This window comes from Saccostrea echinata, unplaced genomic scaffold (genome assembly GCF_033153115.1).
Source record: "Saccostrea echinata isolate AGI-Se365-2 ecotype Australia unplaced genomic scaffold, CSIRO_AGI_Sech_v1 ptg000054l, whole genome shotgun sequence".
In the NCBI taxonomy this organism is placed as follows: domain Eukaryota; kingdom Metazoa; phylum Mollusca; class Bivalvia; order Ostreida; family Ostreidae; genus Saccostrea; species Saccostrea echinata.
Window position 1 is genome coordinate 44,240,565 of NW_026889803.1, and position 25,739 is coordinate 44,266,303.

The 25,739-nt window shown below is 33.9% G+C and overlaps 1 protein-coding gene across 1 annotated transcript; it reads right to left on the reverse strand.

The window, feature by feature from the left end:
- Positions 1-365: 365 nt before the first annotated feature.
- On the reverse strand, positions 366-25,734 carry LOC133172308 (importin-4-like). The gene is made up of 28 exons (XM_061307170.1): positions 25,606-25,734; positions 25,278-25,364; positions 24,363-24,448; positions 24,167-24,208; positions 23,856-23,988; positions 23,298-23,434; positions 23,147-23,189; positions 18,313-18,378; positions 18,079-18,180; positions 17,798-17,881; positions 15,000-15,137; positions 14,824-14,877; positions 14,616-14,725; positions 14,282-14,390; positions 13,583-13,721; positions 13,230-13,343; positions 12,744-12,878; positions 12,468-12,591; positions 11,523-11,634; positions 11,277-11,395; positions 11,065-11,142; positions 10,257-10,614; positions 9,758-9,925; positions 6,902-7,110; positions 4,416-4,548; positions 4,087-4,191; positions 3,028-3,097; positions 366-2,728 (listed from the first exon to the last, which is right to left on the reverse strand). Exons 1-28 carry the CDS (start codon positions 25,669-25,671, stop codon positions 2,586-2,588), a joined length of 3,264 nt encoding a protein of 1,087 aa, XP_061163154.1. The 5' UTR covers positions 25,672-25,734; the 3' UTR covers positions 366-2,585.
- Between the last annotated feature and the right edge of the window lie 5 nt (positions 25,735-25,739).

The window sequence follows — 25,739 nt, forward strand, 5'->3', positions numbered from 1 at the left end:
AAACTTCTTATCGTAGGTAATAACTAATATCATCACAGTTGTAGCTACACCCCCTTCTATAAACACATACATTTTTGTATCAATACTCAAATTATGTAAAATTTCTGGTTAAAAACTTTTTTTTTGGTCAACCTTATTTGCTTGTCATTGAGCTTTACTTCGACCCCATGCATTTTATCATATACTTGCATTTGAGTTACGCACACCCTTCCTTCTTTCATCGTGTGATGACGCCTCTTTTCTCAATGCATGTTATATCGTTTTTGTAATGATCAAAAGATAACACTAAATCCACCAGTGATGAGCACATACACAACAAATGTGAAGTTTATCTTTAGTCAACAATAAGAAGGAACACTAAGATAATCAGAAGTACATTACTTGTTTTATTGACCAGGTAACCTTAATTTACAAGTAATCCACAGATTGCAAGACCTGATACATAAAGTGTAAGCACAAAATTCTTCCTGCAGCCCTTGAATTCCTAACAAGTAACATCAAATAACAAACATGAACACCCTAAGCTTCAAAAGCAGGTAACATCTAATTTCTCTTCAAAGACTAGACATCAATTCACACATGCAAAACCAATAAACTGAACAAGTAATTACATATATGAGGTACATGTGCTAATTTCATCTATTACATCAAATGTTTTGTTGACTTAGCTTAAAAGACCAGGAATTAATCTGTTGAATCAGATTAGTTAGCTAAATTTCTATTTAGGATCTTCATAACACTTATCTGTTAATATCCCATTTTTATCAACAGTATATTAAAGTATGTATCATAGGTTAATCATTTACATGCATGTTAAATAATTGTCAGGTATATTCAATAAGATACTACTTCGTATTACATTATTACAACATTAAATTAATATGCTGATTACAGTTATACAGAAAGTATTGCACTAGATGAGTTCATGAAAATGATGAACTGAGCTGAAAGCGATGTAATTAGTCAAAGATGAGAGTAAGGAAATAAAAATCAAACCTTATCCTAGTCAATATACACCATGTACTTTCTGACAAATAACTGTAGGTATGTGTACAGCATAACACTCATAAGATGTAAATAATAATATAAGCTGGCAAATAAATGGACTAAATATTGGTCACTTGATAACCTGACATTCAGTCCTTTAAACAGTGAAGATTACATACCAAAGAAACTAATATTTATGTAAAAGAAAACAATAATGCAAATTGAAGACCCAAACAACATCTCTGGTAAAAATTCATTTAAAAAAATCATGTATGTCCTGTAGAAAAAAAATCAGAGGTCTTACACATACAGTATTAAGAAATGCATAAGAAACCAGATTTGTGGATTCAAGTAACATATTTTGTTCTATTTCCACAATGGAAGAGTTATACTTCTTAGTGCGCTCTTTTGTGAAAAAGTCGGAAAATGTACAAATCTTGCGGGATTTCTGGGACAAACGTTACATAAACATGTAAACAATATGCTGAATGTCAATGAACAATTCCCAAGAAAATGCAAATGAAATATTTTATTGTTGTGGACTTTATATTCATCAAGAGTAGGAATGACAATGATATCAATTTATATCTATTGTTGATCGTATGTATCTATTTATCGTATGGTACATCTACATGTAAATACAATACATATGCCTCAGAAATGTCGTATCTTTTATTAATGGATCATAAATTTAGGGTTCTCCTCTCCTACATATGTCTTTTAGTTCTTCTATTCTTTAATTGGAATAACAAATACATTAAACATTTAAAATTGGATTGAGACTAGCATGTTTTGTTTTATCCGCAATGCCATGCTGTCCCAGTCAGATGACCAAATGCGCCTCTAATTTTGAAGAGTTCACTAATGGAAATAGAACGTATTCTAGCAAAATACTATATTGTTTTCATCGTGTTTCTGTTGTGAAATGATTTTAAGAGCAAACAAAATACTGAAGAAAGGTTTTCGATGTAATATTTTTACTCTTTTATAAATGGTTTAAAGCTTTTAATCTAGAATAGAAAATGTTTACCATTTCCTTTATACCTAAGATTTTACAATCATCCAAATAACTAGGCATTTCCTTCAGCTTAATCCATCATCCTTTTTGTTTTACATACATACATTTGTTTTACATACAAATATTTGACTTTACATTATAGATTGGTGTTCACATACAGATGTATGTATACATCACACATACATGTGTACATCACAAAAATAATATAAATGTGTTTTAATCTTCATCACTGCACAATAAATGATGCTACTCTTAAACTAAACAAAAACCCAGAATAAGTATATTAGGCATGCACATGTGAATAAAGCCTCAAAACAATTTTAACAAAGCACTCTTTTTTGTTCAAACTGGGAGAGAGACGTAACAACCATTAAAAGGCAAGAGAAGAACAACCTTGAAATTTAGTGAAATCATTGACAGGATTATAGATAAAAGCAAGTGATTCATTAACAAACAAAACACTAATGATATTTCATATCAATTTTATATTATCTTAATTTTATTAGACAAATATTCTCTCCTTCTTAAAAAGTTTTAAATTTGATGTAATTAAGTCTAAATGTTGCCTGATAGACATTGATCAGGAGGAACCATTAGTGTACTCTAAACAGCTCTGTATCCTCCCAGTCTGTTCTGGGGTGAGGGATCCCTGTACTGTTTGGAACTCTGCTGGAAACTTGGCATGGAGGTCCTTTACAAAGTGAATCAGCAGGGCTTGAGTCTCTACAATAACCATATTGTCACTGATAATGTCTGCAGCAGAAATAATTAGCACATAGTTAAAAGTTTTGGGGTTTTGTCCACTTGAAGTGAAAGTGATTGAACCTTTTTCAAAATCTAAATGTTCCAAGAGAAATATTGCCACCTGTTTGAAGTTTAGTTAGCTAGCATGTAAAGATATATTAACAGCCTGAGTCACTTGATGCTTCTAGTGTAATGAGAATGATCATTGTATTGTTTTTTAACAATTAAAAGATGTCCCAAGTCTGTAAAGCAGACAGGCTAAACAAATGAAAACAAACCTTGTTTGACTTGATCTGTGCCAACAATCTGAGCTACTACTGTCAATATTTTTGGAATATGTTTCAATATCTGAAAATAAAAAGTCATGTCACGCAAGAAACATATTTTGCAATAAAACAACTCTTGTTGGCATTGTACATATTTAAGTTTTTAAAAAAAAATAACAACATAGGTAATCAGAGATTACAGGGCTCACCTCAATGAGTCCCACACTGAACTAATAATCTAGTAGTGTTCATCCCAAGATACAACATTTATGCAAATTTGGTCCGATAGTGCTTGCAGTTACTTGGGAATGGACTTATCTAAAAACTTTATAAACCAGTTTCTGATCCAGAAAATGTAAGTCATATCCAGCACCTGAAGCAAGTTTGAGAGTGGTCATCCCTTGATGCATCATCCATGCAAGTTTGGTCTAGCCATCCAGGTAGGGCTTGAAGTTACAATGGAATGAGTCTGCTCCTAAAACATAAACCTGGTTACTCATCCAGAAAACGTAGATCAGATCCAGTCTCCAGAGCAAGCCTGGTAGTTTGCATCCCATGCAAGTTCGGTCAATGTAGGGCTTATAGTTACTTGGAAATGAAACCTACTCCAAAAACTTTTATCTGCCACGAAATCTTTAACCTGCTCCGAAAACATTAACCTTGTCATTCCTTAGTTGAAATTGCAGCATCTGAAACCTTGACTGGTACAATGAGACATACTAAAAGCATCATTTATGCATCTCTAATTAAAAGAGGGCACAGAAATACATGTACTTGAAATCTGCTCCAAAAGCTTTAACCTGGGAGCCCTAACCAACACCAACTGCAAGAGTATTACATAAGCCCCCCCCCCCCCCCCCCCCAACATTGTTGAGGTGAGCTAAAAATTGTTCATCATACTTTCATAAATTCATAATTACACGTAACAGATTATTAAAATACTAATCTGTTTCTGTGACTTAATTGTACACAAAGCAAATGGAAAATGATTTTTCATTCCAAGCAACTTTAAACTGATTTAACTTGGAGTATTTGCAGGTAAGCTTCTACAAAATATCAGTTAGATTATACCTCCTGTTCACCATTGCCATACAGCTGAAATAAGCATTCAAACACAGTCTTGTTTTCCTCAAAATCTTCTTTCAGTGGCAAACACTGAAGAACAACTGGGAGTACCTAAAATGAAATCAGCTAGTTACACATTTCTAGAACTTGTACACAGAACATTCATCAGTTTTCTAAGCACTACTACAAAGCAAAAGTTCCGATCGAAGGACAACGGAAATTGTACATCAACCACAGATGTATGAATTTCTACAGCATTGATATTCAAAACATCATCTGCTGATAAATAAATTTTCAAAAATTACGTTTTTACCACCTTGAAGACTTTCTCTTACTTGTTCGAGTGGTAAGGATTTTTTACTGGTTGTGATCATTCTACAGGTTGCAGCACACACATTGTCATGTATACGCACATTGGAAGTTTTGTTCAGTATTTCCAGCAGAGTCTTCAGTATTTCTGGATAATGACTAAAAAAGAATTGTCATTCTTCAAAAGACATTTATTGAACAATGTACTTATAATTCAAATGGTCACTTGCTAACATATCATGTATTTCATGTATTTCAGAAATTCTGACACCACTAGTTTCTTAATACTAGTTTCTTAATTCTTGTAAGGAATCAGAATGTTGCCTCTGTAGCAATTTTGAAGCTTCACTTTGGGAATCATTTCAAATTTATAGAACCATTTAAAAAATATATCAATTCTTTCTTTAATAACCTATAACAGATGTGCTTATCCCTGCCTGCAGTTTTCAGTACTGAAAAGTCTTAATATTCTATGACAACAGCATTCTCCGTTACACTACACAAAACACCTGTGTTTGTAAACATGACCTACAGTTCTGTTAATTTTTTTTGGTTTCATTATTCTATTTGAGAATTTTACAGAAATTTAGATTTTAGTTACCATGGCAACATCATTCATCAAATTAAATCAAAAAACGATAAAGACAATAATGTATCTCAGTGTAGTCTACTTGCATGCCATGTTTTATTAAAATTAGACCAAACTATATGATGAGTAGCACTTTGAAAGTATTCCACAAAAATTTCTATTTTTAGTAACCATAGCAACACTGTTCATCGAAATCAAAAACAGATAGACAATATTATATACATGTATCTTAGTGTAGTCTACTAGTGTGCCAAGTTATATTGAAATCGGACCAAAACTGTAGGAGGAGTAGCATTTGAAAAATTGTTTACAGACAGACAGACAAAGGAGACCTTACTATCGCATCAGCTCTTCTGGTCTCTGACCAGTAGAGCTAAAAACTTTAAATGAAGCTTGTTTTAAACAAGCATTAATTTTGATTCAAAGCATACACAAAGGTCACAATAAGGTGACAAAGTAGAACACTTTATAAAATTTTCACAATTCTGATGATTTGAACAATTTAAAATTCACACTACCCCAGGATGCTTCCACATGAGTTTCAGCTTTTCTGGCCCAGTGATTCTTGAGAAGAATATTTTTAAGGATTTTTTCCTATATATTTCAATATAAACTTTGATTCCCTATTGTGGCCCCACCCTACACCAGTGGGTCAAGATTTGAACAATTTAGATTCTACACTACCCAAGGGTGCTTCCACAGTAAGTTTCAGCTTTTCTGGCCCAGAGGTTCTTGAGAAGAAGATTTTAAAAGATTTTTTCTACATATTTTAATGTAAAACTTGGATTCCCTATTGTGGCCCCACCTATCCCCAAGGGGTCACGAATTGAATAATTTAGAATCTACACTACCCCAGGATGCTTCCACATAAGTTTCAGTTTTTCTGGCCCAGTGGTTCTTGAGAAGAAGATTTTTAAAGATTTTTCCTATATATTTTAAGTAAAACTTGAATTTTCTATTGTGGCCCCACCCTACCCCGGGGGCCATAATTTGAACAATTTAGAATATACACTATCCCAGGATGTTTCCATACAAGTTTTCTGGACCACTGGTTCTTGATTTTTCATGACCCCACCCTATTTTTGTCTTTTCTTGATTATCTCCCCTTGTAAGGGGCCTTGGCCCTTCATTTTTAATAATTTAAACTCCCCTTTATCCAAGGATGTTTTGTACCAACTTTGGTTAAAATTGGCACGGTGGTTCTAGAGAAGAAGTTGAAAATGTGAAAAGTTTAAAGACAGATGGACGGACGATGGACAATAGGTGATCAGAAAAGCTCACCAGTGCTTTCACCTCAGGTGAGCTGAAAATGAGATTGTGACCTTCCTGTGACCTTTCATAACAAGTAGAATCAATATTCATTTTATGTTTTTTTAATTAAACTAGGAGCAAAAGGGGTCCTATCCTCTCTTGTCCTTTGTAGTGTTGAACATTTTCAGATACAAGAAGTTTCTAAAACACTAATAATACTGTACATTTACTTAAAATAGCGGGCTTCATATTTTAGCATCTTTGGCGCAGACAACGATGCGCTAATTTATGAATACCGCTAATAAATCTCATATATATAAACAATACACAGCATGGACATGTGTAGCACTAATTCATGATTACGCCAACAAATCCATACCCAGTGATTGTGCTAAATTTTGAATACCCCAATTTATGTACACATACAGTATATCAGTCTGAAATGCCCTTGCAACATGTACGTCTTGGAATTCTGAATTTTGAAGGATATAAATTTCAAAGTAGTGTCTATGCCCTTTATCTTCCAAGATGTACACAATTTTGATTTTCTTGTCATAAACAATCTAAGTACATATCATTATCTTTGAGGTGTTTGTGTGAATCCTAATAATTGCTAAGGTATTGCTAAAGACATACAACTCTGGATTACGTAATCAATTTCATGATAGTTACCCAGTTAAGTGGTCTCCACAGCTGGAACATAAGCATCCCAATCCAAACACTGCATTGCTACAGACCTCCTCATCAGGGTCCTTAACAAACTTCATGAACAATGGATACAACTTCTGTAGGAATGGCACAGTGGCGTTGCCTGAGGCTTGGATTATTTCAGCTATGGTTCCTATTGAAAATGATCTTTCTGCTACTGAACTTGTTTCTTTCTGCAATGTGGAAAGACAATGTTGTCAAAAGCCCTGTCAGAGGATTTTTGTAATCTATGCTTAAAGAACAAATATAAAAGCTTATTGCAAAGTTTAAATAACTTTCTGAGATATCATCCAGAAACTAGTGTTACACTGAGACAGAATTACTGATGAATGGATGGACAGTTCAAATTAGTATCCCCTACTTTCAACAAACATGATTCTGAAGTCAAATTAAAAAGAGCAGATTTTAAAGATGACCCCCCCCCCCCCCCCCCCAAACAAAAAAAAAATTCTCTGTGTAACAATTGCTGTTTCCAATAAATTTCCAGCTGGCTGAATAATATACATGTACTTTGAACAACATCTTTCAACAATTTTGTTTCTTTTTTTTCACGTTGTACATGCCTCTAGTTAAACTTCCAACAGTTGCTGAATAAATACTTCTAAATTCCAAGAATCAATGAAATTGCTTAATTGTTACATGTACTTTGAATCAATAGAGTATGTATCAGATAACAAGAGGCCCATGGGCCTTGAATCGCTCTTCTGATAAACTGTACAACCTATCACTTCTATTTGAAGCCTCGAAGTATCCTGTATATTTACATAAACCCTTGAAATTCCAATTCACACTCTGAGAACCCAAGATGATTCTAAGCCAATTAGTACCTGAGAGTTGGTCATGGTGACCTACTTATCACTTGTCATTCTCTGAGGACCCATCAACTAAGTTTGATGATTCTAAGCCAATTAATACCTAAAATATTTTTTTAAATTATAATCATAAAATTTTATAAGTAGGTCAAAGTGACCTACTTTTCAATTGTTTTACTCCAAGGACCCAAGATGCATCAACTGACAAAGTTTGATGATTCTAAGCCAATTAGTACCTGTAATATTTAATTAAAGCCATAAATTTTCAAAAGTAGGTCACCGTGACCTACTTTTCAGTTGCTGTACTCCGAGGACCAAAGATACATCGACTGACAAAGTTTGATGATTCTAGCCAATTAGTACCCAAAATATTTAATTACAGCCATAAATTTTCAAAAGTAGGTCACAGTGACCTACTTTTCAGTCAACCTACTCCGAGGACCAAAGATGCATCAACTGACAAATTTTGACGATTCTAAGCCAAATAATTCCTGAAAATATTAAATACAGCCATAAAATTTCAAAAGTAGGTCACCGTGACCTACTTTTCAGTTGTTGTACTCTGAGGACCCAAGACGCATCAACTGACAAAGTTTAATGATTCTAAGCCAATTAGTACCCAAAATATTTGATTAAAGCCATAAATTTTCCGAAAGTAGGTCACGGTGACCTACTTTTTAGTCGACCTACTCCGAAGACCCATGACGCATCAACTGACAAAGTTTGATGATTCTAAGCCAATTAGTACCCGAAATATTTAATTAAAGCCATAAATTTTCAAAAGTAGGTCACTGTGACCTACTTTTTAGTCGACCTACTCCGAAGACCCAAGATGCATCAACTGACAAAGTTTGATGATTCTAAGCCAATTAGTACCTGAAATATTTAATTATAGTCATATAATTTGAATAGTAGGTCACGGTTAACTTCTTTTCAGTTGACCTTTTTTGAGGACCCAAGATGCATCAACTTACAAAGTTTTATGATCATAGGACTTAAAATGTCCAAATTATGCCTCTAAAACGCTTTGAAATCGAATGCCTGCAAAGTTCAAAAAGTAGGTCACTGTGACCTACTTTTTAATAAATATGTTTTATGGCCCCAAGATGCATCATCTTACAAGATTTAATGATTCTAAGCCTCCCCGTATTCGAATTAATGACCTTAATTGTTTTAAAAAAGATTGGTCATAAAATTCAAAAAGTAGGTCAAGGTGACCTACTTTTTAGTTGACGTACTTTGAGGACCCAAGATGCATCAACTGACAAAGTTTGATGATCATAGGCCTTAAATTGTTCAAAATATGCCTCTAAATCATTTTGAAAAAGAATGGCCGCAAAATTCAAAAAGTAGGTCACCGTGACCTACTTTTGAGTCAACATGATATGAGGTCCTTAGATGCACCAACTGACAAGATTTGATGATCCTAGTCCTTATAGTAAGCAAAATATCAGCATTTTAATAAAATGTAATTTTTGGTCAACTTTGAAGTGACCTTGAGACCACGCCCTTTGCCCCAGGGTAAATCCCCGTGCAAATTTTAATCTACAACATATCCTCATCCTTTTGTGTAAGTTTGGTGATAATCTGCCCAGTGGTTCTTGAGAAGAAGATTTTTTAGCAACCAGTACTTTTGTTTCTTTTTTCCTAATTATCTCCCCTTGTTAAAGGGTCACAACCCCAGTTTTAGTATAAAAGGGAGCCCTTGGGCCAAGGATACCCTGTGACAAATTTGACAATAATTGACCAAGTGGTTCTTGAGTTATGGCCCATATTCTAAAAAGTTTACGCACACCGCACACCGCACAAATGGCCATAGCATTAGCTCTTTGAGCCTTTGGCTCAGAAGAGCTAAAAATGGAATAATCAGAAAATACTGAGAGACTTAAAAAGGCAGAATACATATATTTAAACAGATCAAGCAAGTTTAAATAGCAGAGTTTAACTTAAAAGCAAAAAAAATCACGTTTCTTTTGATAAAACAGGGGACAAAGATATGTATAGTTACCAGTCGTTTCTGAAGATCAGTTAGGAAACTGCTGAAGAAAGGCATAAATACTGGTCCACCTAACAGTTTAGCCATTGCAGGTAAAACATCCCCAGCAGACTCGATTAACATTCCATCAAATTCTGCTTCCTCGTCATCTTCTTCTGTGTCCTGATCTTGACAGGCCAACTGAATCAACAACAAAACAGGATTAATGACCACTGAATCAACAACTCAAACAGGATTAATAATCACTGAATAAACAACTTGAACAGGATTATTGACAACTGAATAACCAACAACACAAGATTAATGACAACTCAATCAACAACACAAACAGAATAACACAAGATTAATGACAACTCAATCAACAACACAAACAGAATTATAGACAACTGATAGAGTTTATCAACATTGTCACAAAACGGATTACTGCTGAAAATTTATAATCAATAAAATAAAACTGACTCCAACTTTCACAACTATTTTTCTACCATTTTCTACTTCAGTTAACAAGTACCTTATGAGTGAAAACTTCCTTCATGCGTGTAAGTATAGCATCAGAGACTCCCTGAACTTGAATGACTGGCTGTCCGATCTTGTCCAACATTTCATACAAGGTGTCAATGGCAGACATGACCACCATACTGTCTATGTCCTCTCCCATCACAGCCAGCAGCTTGAGGACAACGGCTGACAACATGTTAGTTAGAGCAGTCTGGGTCTCTGGTGACTGAAGTTCCTGGTTAGCCATGTGTACACATACACACATCTGTCCCACAGCAGCAATGGCCGCTTTCTTCACGCCGGGAGCTGGGTAGTCAATCATCTCCAACACTTCCTTGAATGACTGCTCCAAGAATGGAAATAATGCTGCCCTGTAGCACAGAAAAAAGGCATTAAAAATATCGCTGAATCAATCTTCAAAATGAGCCAATGGAATGGTCCAAGCCCAGTAATATCAGGCTCATCAATTGGCTGGTTATATATCCAAGTAACAAGTCTAATAAATACAGGAATTTTCCTTGTAAATCACATTATATTAAAATAAAACTTGCAACAGCTGCTCACAATACGAGGCATGTATATACTATATGGTGTATATAACAATATGAATTGCATGCTGATTACTCAAAGTACACATAATTCTTCCTAATGTTCTGACTCAATACACATGATATAAACTTCTTTTTCAGTTTTATAGGCAAAGTTTATCTGGAAAAGTTCAATCTACATTTAAATTGTTTTTTGTTGTTTTGAAAATTGCTCAATTTTGATGTGTACTTTTAGTGTGTAGACCCTTTTACAGATGCTCTCAGCTGACCTACCCCGTGTTTCCAGCCAGTTCTCCCAATGAACAACAAGCATCTTCTTTTTCATCCAAAAACTCATTCTTAACACTGATTCTGAAATTTGATTAAAAATTCAATGTTCATTACTGACATTCTTAAAGACTTGGAATTTTTCTTTTTGAAGGACTTTAAAAATTTGTACTGCCTATACACAAACAAATCCATAAAGAGTGTAAGCCTTTTTGTACCCTTGAATTTTCTGATCTTCATCATCATCGTCTTCATCCTCCTCAGCAATGTCTTCCTCATCACACAGGTCTTCCTCATTGAATATAGCAACCTGATCCTCATCCTCCTTGTAGTGTGTCTAAGGAAAAGATACATGTATGTAAATCAATGTAACAAGAAACTTCATTATTGAAACTATTAAAGATGTGCTGGGCACTCTCAAGTGTCAAGTTCCTTTCAGTGCTGCTATAAGAAAATCTTCTGACCTGTACTCCCTCTGTGGACTTTAGGGATGCCATCATAAAAGTGACCAAGACCTCCAGGTATGGTGAAATATCCTTCTTCATGATGACAGACAATGCAGCAAATAGTCCATACCTGTTTGTATTCACATGTAAATCAGTATTCACATGTAAATCAGTCTTCACAACAATTCTTTTTCAGCACATGCCCTTCGGGCATGTATACCTATCATTTTAACCCAGCCCATTCAAATTTGTACATGCCCTACTCAAAATTCTTTCATTTATCAGTTATTATTGTGCAACAAAAAAAAATTAAGGTTTTTATATTAACTTTAAGGACACTGTTTCTGCTTTTAATTTCTCTCAAGCTCTCTCTCAATCTTAAGTTCAAATTGTTTTCAGAGTCGTAAATCAACCATGGCCTGCCTTGTCTGCCATTTTCTAACGTGTTTTTGTTCATAACTTTTGACTCGCATTCTGGTCGTTTGTTGGTCGGTTTAGCTGAACTGAATTTCAGAAATGGGATCATGACTGCAGTGCCACTGCACATGGCATCGATGAACGTCTCGTAATTTAGCAAGAAACTTCGAGAAAACAAACAGGTTAAATTAAACACTTCAATGATTACGATTCACAATCATTTGACAGGTCGTACCGAGAATGTAACGTTAAACTGTAGAATGTAGACTGGCAATCCATGTTAAGACATAACATAGCAAGTTTACGCGAATAAATGGGGTACGATGGAAGAAATGGCAAGTAAACATCGTACATCAAAAGAAAATTCAAACATGCCCTCCGGGCATGTAATTTGAGAATTTTTACATGCCCGCTGGCAAATTTACCAGGTCCCAGGCATCGGACTCCCGGGTTATTTCGAAGACTGGTAAATAATTCCAAGGAAATATCATCTGAAGAATCAGGGTCTGGTTTTAGTTTAAATTTTATCACATTGGGTTTACTTACACACATCTTCGAAGATCTGGGTCATCTACAGTGTTGAGCAAGTTGATTCCAAACTCTGCACATTCTTTTGCAATAGGGGCAAAGGTTTCTGATCCAATGCTTCTTGCTATCACACTCAGGGTATCTTAATAAAAAAAGTTACATAAAAATACAACACACATATCCATTGCCATCAGGAAGAGTGTTCATGAGCATCTGGTTGATTTTTTGTTTAAACTGTGCATATTTTATAGATGTTACCTTATAACCAGTGCTGATTAACGAAATGAAGCTTACCCAAGGTCTGAATCTGTAGCTTTCTAATGTCCTCCTCTGAGGTGCCCCCAGCCTCTGAATGGGGCACCAGATAGGGTTTAAACTGCTCTATGATGTCAGCAAAGTATGGTTTTAGTAACTCCTTGGCAGAATTTGCTGCAATTGATTAAAAATGTCAAATTATCTTCAGTGAAGTGTAAGCATGAAAAGTATGACAGATGAAAGACCTGCCAGGGATAAATGATATTTAAGAAAGAGGAAAGTAACAGTTAGGTAGGTCTGATCACTGGTGGCCAGAAAGCTCAGTTGGTACAGCATTTGTCCCAAGTTCAGGGGCTTAGGTTTAAATCAAGGTCTTTTCCATCACATTTTCTCCTTTTTTTTGCAGAAGTGTTGGGCAATATTTTAAACTATACTTATTCTCTCTTTTCAAATTATTGTATAAAGCCTGATAACACTTTGTTGACAAAGTAATGAAATAAGCCAGTTTTATAGATCCATACTGACCAGTAGCTCCTATAGCACTGATTGCTAGTTCCTTTGCTCTAGTATTTGTGGCCGTTTTCAGAGTTGATAATGTGTGCTCCATCAGAGTAGGCAAGTACGGTAGGATATCTTTATCTACAAACAGGGAATTCACTTAAAATTTCTCAGTCTGGTACCAAATGCTTCATATCAAAAACACTAACATTAAAGTGTGTCAAAGAATTGGAATAATTGAAAACTACCACAGGTATTGTGTATTAGTCTGTAGTGCATGAGTCACATTTATTTAATAATATGGAAAAACTTGTATCACTATTTTTTTTTTTTTAAATTGGCTTGATTTGAATTGTCTAACCAAGAACCTAATCACTTACCTAGATTTTCACAGAAAGTTTCCAGAGCATAGTAACACTTCGTTAGTCCTCTGGGATTTTTGTCTGCTTCTTGTGTTGCTTTGCTAAGATATTGGAACAACAAGGGAATCAACTCAGATGCAAATGATGTAATCTCAGGCTATAAAGATATGCATGTACATGTATTAATTCAGTGATCCAAGACTGAAATCCTTTCATCTTCAAGGCCATATAAAATTAATTAATAGTTTCTCAGGCCAAAAATTTCAAAATTCAATGCGGCAGGCAGGTTCTTTTTTTTTTTAAGCAGGTTTTATACCTTTTTTTTCATGTCAGTCATTCACCAAAATGATATCAACTGATTCTTACTCTTTTTTTGATCTCATACAATAATTATAATATGTATTCAACTTTAAATAATGTTATTCCAAGCATTTGTTTAAAAGTTAAATCATAAACTACTGTATTAACAAGAAATACATTGTATATTGTTCATCTAATAAAAACGTCTATCTATGAAAAGGGGAATAACTAGATTTTCTTTTTCAACTTGTAAAAATAGAAAATTGAGTTATTTCCCTTTTCAAAATGTCAATAAAATTGATCAATGCAGCAGTTTTTGACCTGATGCGGCGGTGCCTGAGAAACTATCGATTAATTTTTTTTGGCCCAATCATAATTGAATTCATGTAGCATACACTAATAGGAGAAGCATGTCACCTGCAAGTGCTCGCAGAACTGTCCTAAAGCAAAAAGAGCCGAGTTTCGTACTCCCGGATCTTGGTCATTGAGTCCCTTAACAACACACTCCAGAAGTGCTTGCAGATGTCTGAAATTTGAAATCACACATGCTAAACTCTCAATAACTGCTCAATATTTTTAAACCTTCTTAATATCAACAGTAGAAAATGTATGCATACATGTACAGCTAAACATTTTTGTTGAACACACAAAAGAAAAGATTTTTTTTTCAGAAAAGCTGTCTGTTAAATATTTGGTAAAGACAGTTTCATAAAATGTGCAGAGGGATTACTTTTAATGATAAATATTTCACCTTTGTTTTATGTAATCTGCACACCCCTCTACAACAACAGCTAAGGCCAGGAAACTGGCTCGTCTGTGGGAGGGGGACTCACTCACAATGTTGGGTTCTACCAGTTTGATCTACAAATCATGAACACTAATTAGTTATCTCAAAATTCACAACAGAGTGCTGGAAGGAAATGCCTCTCTATTGAACATGTATAACACTGTATACTTACAACATTAGGAATAACCTTGTCTGGTGGTAAATGGATTGCCATTGTGTCTATTACCTACAATAACATCAAATTATACAAAAGTATACTAAGCATGAATAAATGTTTGTATTCATATATCATATAGTAACAAAATTACTTTTTAAGTGATTTGTTGAGAATTATTTACGACAGCCTACCTGTGGAGCATACATGGATGGCATCCTACATTCAGGATCATCCAGGTCATCTTCATCCTCATCCTCCTCACTGCCAGCACACATGATAGGGAACAGAATGGACAAAACAGGATCTACCATCTTGTGCTTCAGAAAGGCCTAAATATACATTTCAACTTTTTAAAAATTTCAAGTTACCCCCCCCCCCACCCCATTAATCATGCACTTATTTCCTCTTGCAGATTTTTATAATAATCTTTATCCTGAACCTTGTTCAACTACATGTATTTCAATTCTGGCATGCTGGCATAATGTATGAATGAATGAAATGAAATGGTGAATGAACCCCCTCCATCATATTTTTTTTCCTCAGAGAGGAAAATTCATGACACAGAGCTACATGTACATGTACCATAAAAATAAAACAAGGTCCTATATATATATATATATATATATATATATATATATATATATATATACATATATACATATATATATATATATATATATATATATATATATATATATATATATCTTTACTTATAAATTAATAAATTTTGCAAATAAACTCCGAAACGGATGCACCAGAGTTCTTACTTACTCCTCTAACAATACACTCGATACAAGATGATGTCCGTAAACTATATTTAGATTTCACTCGCATAGTAAGTATCGAACATTAAATGAAAAGTCTACTTTCATTTTCTATAAACAGCCATGAAATAGCAGAAACGTGAGAAAGGTGGCGTTTCCGGTTGGCGGATCTAAGTTACTTGCAATTTTTTATGAAACTGACAACAAGCAATCGTTTATTTATTTCATAAAACGTCATCACCGAATTATTCAATCAAAACTTGATTTAAATGATATGAAAGAAATAAGTTGTGATAACCGATTAGAAAGGGAAATGTGCAAATTATTTTCGTCATTCAACGATCTTAATATTGACGGAAGCTTCTAGAACATCATATAGCATCGAGCCCGATGTTAAAAAGAAAAACGAGACGATTATAGCTGCATGTACATAAATAAAAAAAAACTTTTGTGTGAATGGTCATTGAAATAATTGTAAACCATTGATAACACTATAAGTTGTGAATATATTTATATATCGAAAGACTTTTACATATATGTAGTAGGTTTTCCTAATGAATTTATCGATAAAATTTGTATAAGAGCATCGTGGCAACGAACCCGAAGTACAATTTGTACTTCGTAATAAACTTGCTTACATGAAAAGAGAAAACTAATGAATAAGGTATTGTTCAAATACAATTAATGTTGTAAAATTTTGTGCTTTAATCAATACATTTCAATTTTTTTCTGAATACAGTCTTTTGTATCAAATACTCGGCCTATTCATAGGGCGTTAAAAGCAAAAAAAAATTTACACAGGTACTTGGGTCCTGGTATATAAATATATATATATATATATGTACCTTATTGATATGTAAAAAAGGTAAAGTACATTTTTTACATATTATTAAGGTACATAAATATTTATAAACCAATACCCAAGTACCTGTGAATTTTTACACCCCCTCCCCCCCAAAAAAACAATCAATTTATCAGCATAATGTGCATATTTGCTGCTTTTATCCTTGGCGGAAATGAAATAAGAGCATCTGAAGTACAATATCCATAACATAATTAAACAGGTTTCACAATAAATGTCAATGAAATTGTAATTTTTCAAGTTTTTACAAAGGGGGGGGGGGGGTATATCTACTTCATGCGGGATTTTGAACAAAGTTTTTCTTCCTGCTATAAGCCTGTAGGCTGTCAGTAGAAACTACAATATATTTTCTGTCGGTAGTCGTATTCCCCGCGCTTGCGCGGGATTTTATCTAGTATATATATATATAAATGCCTTCGATTTTATGATGCCTTTTTTTGAACTTTTTATCAAATTCAAAAGCTATTGGCAAAGGATAAACTTGTATTTTCAAAAAAAAAAAAAACCAAGCAGACAGACCAAAAAGGCCCTTACTGAAAATCTAACTTAAGGGAAAGAAGTTGAAAATTAATATCAAACAGTTTGGAAAAAAAAATATCCATTAAACACTTTATAAACATAGGTAATCAGAGATTACAGAGCTCACCTCAACAAATGTTGTCTTTAAGTAAGGCAAGGTCCCACACTAATCTAATAATCTAAAAGTGTGCATCCCCTGATCCATCATCCATGCAAGTTTGGTTCAGATACATGTACATCTTATGGTTTCTTGGTAATGGACCTGCTCCAAAACTTTTTAACCTGGTTACTCATCTGAAAAATGTAGGATTCAGATCCAGCAATCGAAGCAAGTCCAGCAGTGTGCACCCTTAGATGTATCATCCAAGCAAGTTAAGTCTACATAGGGCCTACAGTTACATGTACCTTGAAATGACCAGCTCAAAAACCTTTAACCTGGTCACTCATCCGTAAAATGTAGGTCAGATCCCCTGAAGCAACCTTGGTAGTGTGCATCCTTGGGTGTATCATCCATGCAAGTTTGGTCAATATAGGGCTTGTAGTTACTTGGAAATAAGACCTGCTCCAAAAAACTTTAGCCTGCTCCAAAACCTTTTAACTTGCTCCAAAAACATTAACCTGGTCATTCTTGAACTGAAATTGCAGCATCTGAAACCTTGACTGGTACAATAAAACACACTAGAAGCATCCTTCATGCATCTCTGTTCAATATAGGGCATAGAAGTACTTTTAAAGAAAGAAAACTACTCCAAAAATTTAACCTGGGATGCCTACACGAGGGTATTACATAGGCTCCCCCAACTTCCTTGAGGTGAGCTAAACACAGTTTATCTGTTGTTATTACCTTCTTCTTCTGCCTAACTAGAGATGCCACAAATGACATGGCTTTAACTCTCATATTGTCTCCCAGATCAGCACGACTAGCAACCTTTAGGAGAAGAAAAAAATCATGTTTGTGTAAGGAAACTTAACAGAAACATAGCACATTATACATGTATTTATGGAAGAAAAGTTGGTTATAGTATATGAACAGTTAAACTAATAAAGAGTGCATTGCAAGAATTCATTATAACAAGGTGAATAATTTGAACTTAAACTACTCTCTTGAATGAATGATTTACGAACCTGTAGACAGAATTCTAGTGTTGTTTTGATATGTGGAACAATGATAGAGACTTCACATTCTAACATCTCATCAAACACTTCCAGCAGTTCACAGGCCTTATCCTGCAAGAAAATAACAAGATGTGTTTGTGAAACACTTATGCCCTTGTATGGCAGCTCAAAAATTAATTAACAACACACTTCTTTCAGTCTGATAACCTGGAAATACACTGTAGTATGTAAATTTACACTTACTTCATCTACTGGGATAATTTCCTGGACGACTTGTAACATACGAGGAATCACATTCTGTATGTATTTCTGAAAGATATTGTCAACAGTTTTATCACATTAACATATCAAAATATTTAAAATAAAAATATCATTAGGCTATTGAGATAATTAATCACTTTATCAGACAAAAATACACATTACTGACTGAATTGTTAAATACCAATACTGAAAAACACTTTGAAAGTACCTATTTATGAAAAAAATCCTGATTTTTATATTTACACAATTTTAAAATACAGTCAAACTTCTAAATTTCAAAAAAAATTTAAACTGTCAAAAATCACTTTAGAAATATTCTGGCACTTGAGATATCGAAGTTGAAACTCAAATTCAAGGTCAGAACAGACCACTCATTGAAACATGTCCCCGATATTGGACATAAATTGGTCATTAAACTGATAACTTTTAATAGTGCTGAACATACATTAATATAGAAAGGTTGAGAAAAAACTAAGCAAAATGTGGTAAGATAACCAGAACAAACAAAACATCCACAAAATACCAATGAGTTGCTTCTAACCTACAGAACATTTTCCAAACATTCAGCACATGTATATGTAGATGTATATATCCCACACATCCCGTTTTTTTCTTCACATTTCTACCGTTTACAAGAAACCATATCATAATTCCAATTGAAACAAGAGGCCCAAGGGCCTTGAATTGCTCTTCTGATAAACTGTACAACCTATCACTTCTATTTGAAGCCTTTAAGTATTCTGTATATTTAGATAAAGCCTTGAAATTCCAAAGGTAGGTTATCATGAGCTACATTTTAGATGAAACACTCTGAGAACCCATGATGATTCTAAGCCAATTAGTATCTAAGAGTAGGTCATGGTGACCTACTTATCACTTGTCATTCTCTGAGGACCAAAGATGCATCAACTAAGTTTAATGATTCTAAGGCAATTAATACCTAAAATATTTTTAAAATTATAACCATAAAATTTCAAAAGTAGGTCACAGTGACCTACTTTTCAGTCGACCTACTCCAAGGACCCAAGATATATCAACTGACAAATTTTGATGATTCTAAGCTAAATAATACCCAAAAACATTATAAACAGCCATAAAATTTCAAAAGTAGGTCACGGTGACTTACTTTTCAGTTGTTGTACTCCGAGGACCCAAGATGCATCAACTGACAAAGTTTGATGATTCTAAGCTAATTAGTACCTGAATTATTTAATTAATGCCATAAATTTTCAAAAGTAGGTCACATGACCTACTTTTCAGTCGACCTACTCCGAAAACCCAAGATGCATCAACTGACAAAGTTTGATGATTCTAAGCCAATTAGTACCTGAAATATTTAATTATAGTCATATAAATTGAAAAGTAGGTCACAGTGACCTACTTTTCAGTTGAGGTTTTTCGAGGACCCAAGTTGCATCAACTTACAAAGTTTTATGATCATAGGGCTTAAAATGTCCAAATTATGCTTCTAAAATGCTTTGAAATCGAATGCCTGCAAAGTTCAAAAAGTAGGTCACATTGAACTACTTTTTAATAAATATGTTTTATGGCCCCAAGATGCATCATCTTACAAGATTTAATGATTCTAAACCTCTCAGTATTCGAATCAATGACCTTAATTGTTTGAAAAAGATTAGCCATAAAATTCAAAAAGTAGGTCAAGGTGACCTACTTTTTAGTCGACGTACTCCGAGGACCCAAGATACATCAACTGACAAAGTTTGATGATCATAGGCCTTAAACTGTTCAACATATGCCTCTAAATCATTTTAAAAAAGAATGGCCACAAAGGATGACTGCACTTAATACCTGTTTTTGGGTCTTTTTCAGTTGCTTCTGTTGCTGTTATATCTAAACCTTATTTCACTTTTGTATGTTTATGAAAGAATCCTGTCAATTTGGAACCAAATTTAAATCTGAAAATGATTTTAGACTGTGATACAATAAAATGATTCAATGTTTTTTGTCCTTACTACTTTCCAGATATAGTGAATTTACACTTACCTGCCCTTGACTGAACATTAGATATGCATGAGAGGTGGAGCTAACATTGTAAAAATGGGTCTAACATTAGACTTGATAAATAACAAAGACATTGTTTGGAAAAAAAACGTGATCACTCTTTCCAATCTCCCTCTCCATTCTGTATGGCACAAATACACTTCTGACAAAGGTTTCAAAACGAAATTAACAATTTGAGCACGTCAATGTAATTAAAGCAGATTTTATATCAATGCCAGATGACTTAACGTGTTCGAACACAATGCACTAGTTAGCACAAAACATGCTACCTTACAAGTCACATGACGGAATTTAGTATTCACAAAGAAATCACGTGGTGAATTATAATATTCAACATGTCACGATCCTTGGTTACAACACAGAGAGCGAATGTAAAAAGAAGCAGTTTTTTCTCGTTTTAACCATGAGCGCATGTTTGTCTATTAATCTCCTTTTGACACATTATTATTTATGCAAATATACAACTACCGTAAGTTTTGGAAGATAGGACGATACTTTTTTCCCCAGAACCGCTGGGGTCGTCCTATTTAACGAATCGACCTATCTAAGGCTCAAGTTTACGAAAAATGCCCCAAATCAGTAAAATTTACGTCAATTTTAAAGCAAATCTGTGCCATTTTCGTATTTTTTAAAATTATTTTACCGAGAGAAAAAAAAATAAACAATAAAGAATTAAATATCTATTCCATTGATTATTACAAAATATCCGTCGATGTACAAAAAAAAAACAACAACTTATTACCGGTATATCATCTAGTAATTAATTTACAACATGCTGTGTCCATCTTGTGAAGTTGGAAGTCGCAATCGTTTACTAAAAAGAAAACCGCAGCCGTATCAAAATTTAAAATACGGAAGAGTTTTCACAATCGCAATACCTAAATATTTTTTTCATTTCTTGTGATATCTTATGAAATTTTATTGATATGTAATTTTACAAGCAACAAATGAGTAATAAATGCGGGTGACAGAAATAAAATTTCAACTGATATTATGAGGTTGACTTGGAAATCATTACAAAATAAATATTTATTTTAAATGATAGAATTGAAAGCTTCCTCGTACCCAAGGGGTACACTGAATTATACAAAGATTGGCTTCTAATAGAATTTTAATTGTCTGACAGATAAAGGGATATACACTGTGTACACAAAGGTGTTAACACCTGTGTTGGTTAAAACACCTGCGGGGCATGATTAACAGACCCACGTGCCGTTACAGGGGTATTAGTGCTATACATCATTGAACAAACAAAACTGTGAAATTCTTGATGACTGTTTAATTGCGAATGTACTCTCAATTATATTTAATTTTTTCAACAATATGTCATGCAAAATTATAGCGTGTTAATATGATTAATTTCAATTGCGCACTGTTACATGTAATAGTCATTTGCGTGTTTTAGCAAATCCCTGGACAAGAAATATAAAAATGGCGGTCATCGAAGTTAATTTTTTACCCCAGTAAATAATGTCGGAATAAAAGAATGTGTCTACGACGTTCTAAAATGGAATGATTATTGTTTGATTTCGGGTATTTCCCTAATTATAGCTGTTGTATACTACCGTATTTATGTGTTTAACGACAGAGTCAAACTACGACGGCATTGATCAGGCAAGTTGGAGAAAATACGTTATATCACAATTCAAGGAAGTTTTAACTACGTTTGTATAAAACACTATTAAAATGCTGTACTCATAAAAATACTAGTTTATGTTCTCAATATGTTAATATCACGGGTTGAGTTAAAGAGGTTACATGTTCTGATACGTAGTATCTACGTAAGAATCTCTAGAAATCGATAAACAAAGCCTCGTCCTATCTTCCAAATTCGTCCTATCTAAGGACTTTTTAAAAATTACGGCTGAAAATGAGCCTTTCGACCTATACACCCCATCGACGTATACCCCAAAACTTACGGTACTGTTAAACGTAGAACAATAGACAAACATGCGCTGACTATGTATAAAGTCGGTAAAAAAGTGGGCGTCCTCATTATCGAACGGAGATTCAAGAAATTGTGATGACCCCTGCCTTTGAAAACAGATTCGAACTTCGTAAATACACACTTTTATTAAACGTAATTACATAAAGTTGTGGATTGGATGTTGACCATTCGTGCAATGAAAAGAAAGATGCTTGTTTTGAAAGTTTATTTTGTCGCAAATTTCGCATGTCCTTAAGTGCAGTCATCCTTTAAAAAGTAGGTCACCATGACATACTTTAAAGTCAACATGATATGATATCCTAAGATGCATCAACTGACAAGATTTGATGATCCTAGTCCTTATAGTAAGCAAAATATCAGCATTTTAATAAAATGTAATTTTTGGTCAACTTTGAAGTGACCTTGAGACCACACCCTTTGCCCCAGGGTGATGCCTTGAACAATTTTTAATCTACAACATATCCTCATCCTTTTGTGTAAGTTTGGTGATAATCTGCCCAGTGGTTCTTGAGAAGTAGATTTTTTAGCAACCAGTACTTTTGTTTCTATTTTCCTAATTAACTCCCCTTGTTTAAGGGTCACAACCCTAATTTTAGTATAAACGGAAGCCCTTGGGCCAAGGATACCCTGTGACAAATTTGACAATAATTGGCCAAGGGGTTCTTGAGTTATGGCCCATATTCTAAAAAGTTTACGCACACCGCACAAATGGCCATAGCATTAGCTCTTTGAGCCTTTGGCTCAGAAGAGCTAAAATGGAAACAATGTTTGACTATGGTCATTTTTTTCTGTTATAATATAGCATCTTTTGTGAGCAGATATTGTATAACAAGAAAATTAACTTACAACTTCATCATCTCCAATGAAGAATATTACTTCTGTGACAGTCCTGAAAAGATAGAAAAACATCAATATAAACAACATAATTAAGTCTTTTATTCATTGTACCTAACATTTATGATATTTCTAAGGACTATTTTAAACACATGTACAGTACCTTATGGCATAGTAGGGGACGAGTTGATTTTCAGAGTCCTGAATGACCTCATTAATCAGCTGTAGTACGGAGGTCAGGTGAGGCTTTAACTGCTCCCCTGCAGCAGCTGCCACTGAGTACAGGACAAACATACCAACCTTGGGAGGAAAAATTCATTATTTCACAATAAATCATACAGTCATACATTAAAATGAAGAAGTGTCTTTCTCCACATTTCTTTAATTGAATCTTAAAAGAAATATCAAAACTATACTGGTGTTGCAAATGAGACCAAACTTACGCTACATGTACATATAGACTGAAAATGTTTAGACTATGGTGATTATCGTAATAGTCTGCTTTCTTTATTACTTCTGGGTCTTTTTTTATTATATACAGTAAAGTCATCAATTTCATTTTCAATCCAAAGATTAGCTCTGGACGTAATTACAGTCAAGAAAATTTTCAATATATGTAAAAGACCCCCCCCCCCCCAAAAAATACCACACAGTTATAATCTTTAAAAAGTTTAAAAAAAAAAAAAAAAAAAAAACATTTGGTCAATGATTGCATACCAACCTCTCTTTCTGCACTGTTCTGACTTTTGGTATAGGCCAGTATAAACTGGAAAAGCTGGGGCCATTGATTCTTTGGTAAATCATGCTTTGCTACAATAGCTACTACCTGAGCAATGGAATTTCGTACAAATTTCCTGGATAAAAACAAAGTTGGAGCTATGTAGGTCAAAATACAATATCATCTGTAAATTTAGACATTCACAATTTTATTCATATGACAAATGTACTTGGCAAACTCATGCGTCTAATATAATTTCTTTATCACAAGTAGACCATGCACACAGGTTGAGGCATCAAAAAATGGCTACTTACTCAGGTTCTTGTAATAGCAGCTGCAATATGTTTTCTCTGATGCTAAAACAATAAATACCAAATAATACTGTAAATAATTTTGTGCTACACTATTGACAATTTCTTGAAAAGTAACTAGCATAATTTCAGGTTCTACACAACATGTATCCATTAGTTCTACACATGTAAATATAACCATTTATAAACCATTCCTTACTTTTGACAAACATTTTCTGGCAGCGCTCTCCACTGTCGTCCCTTCTGAACTTTCCTTCTCAACAAAACAGCTGCCAGTTGTCTTACCTTAAACCATAAAATATTACTTATCTAATGTTCATTTCAAATCAAAAGTTTAGAAAAGTATTGTATAACTAATTAAAGGCATCAATACTCTACCTGAAAATCTTACAATGCACTCACAGTGCAAGTCTGACTTCAAAAAGATAAAGTATGCATTGATTTAATTCTTTTTACTAAATACTTATATAACCTTGTAATTTTGAACCCCAGATTCAGCAATAGGGCAACCAAGACTAGAAATATGACCAAATATGTCTGAAAACATAAATATCCCATTATGGACTACATATGAATTGCAAACATCAAGAAACTGGGATTACAGTCACAATAATGGTCAACATAACAAACCCATGAATAAGTAAGGCATATTCATTCAAAAAGTTATGAATGCTACTTGGATTCATTACCTTAAAAATCTTTTACACCAAATAATTTGGCACTGAGTTCAAAGTTCAAAATTACTACCACCAGTTGAAATAATTGCTCAAAGATATGTATCAATGTACAAATACAAGACCTTTGTACACCAGAAACGAGATATATGAAAACACTGATGACCCCATATGGCAGCTCATGGCCAAAGTTAAAAGTTTTTAAAAAGTAGGTAAAACTCCAAGGTCAAGGTCATGAATAAAGTTACTTTGAGTAGATAAATAAAGCTATGTATTTAATTCAAGCTATGTAGCTAAATGTAGCGATTGTTCCAGACCTGATTAATTCAACCAAACTAGTAATTCTCAAAATGCAATGAAATTAGATTTTTTTTATGAATTTACTGTAACATTTGTATAAATGAAGAACTGTATGCATTATTTAAGTTCATATTACATACCTGAGCAGACTGAGAGGAACCCAGTATCTGACATAAACCCGGCACAATGTTGGGATCTTTAAAAATCTCCTTCAACTGCAGAGTAGCCTGGTTTAAATACAGAAATTATTTTTATTTTTTCACACCAGATTGTGAGATAAAAAGAACTTATGATAAAGGTAAACTATCAAAGCAAATAAATGACATTCCTGGAATAACTGAAATTTCCCGCGTTTTTAAAGATGAGTAACCACCAGATGTTGTAAAGAAACAAGTTTCAGTCCAACATATTTATTTAATTATATAAGTATCAAAAGTAATTTTTAAAACTATATGAGATATATTTCACCTGCTTGATCGTGTTATTATCCGGCAGTAAAAGCCTACTAAGTGTTTCTTCTAAACTCGATGCCATGCCTTCTCTCTGTCAACCATTCAAGCACCAAATGTAACTTTTTTTGCAAAAGAGTTTTTTTTCAAAAG

Excerpts from the sequence above, each read along its gene's own strand:
- LOC133172308 (XM_061307170.1), bottom strand. The coding sequence starts at position 25,671 with ATGGCATCGAGTTTAGAAGAAACACTTAGTAGGCTTTTACTGCCGGAT. Across the intron at positions 7,111-9,757 it reads CTGATCTTCAGAAACGACTG|AAAGAAACAAGTTCAGTAGC; the intron begins GTAACTATACAT and ends TCCACATTGCAG. Across the intron at positions 3,098-4,086 it reads ATGGCAATGGTGAACAGGAG|ATATTGAAACATATTCCAAA; the intron begins GTATAATCTAAC and ends TTTTATTTTCAG.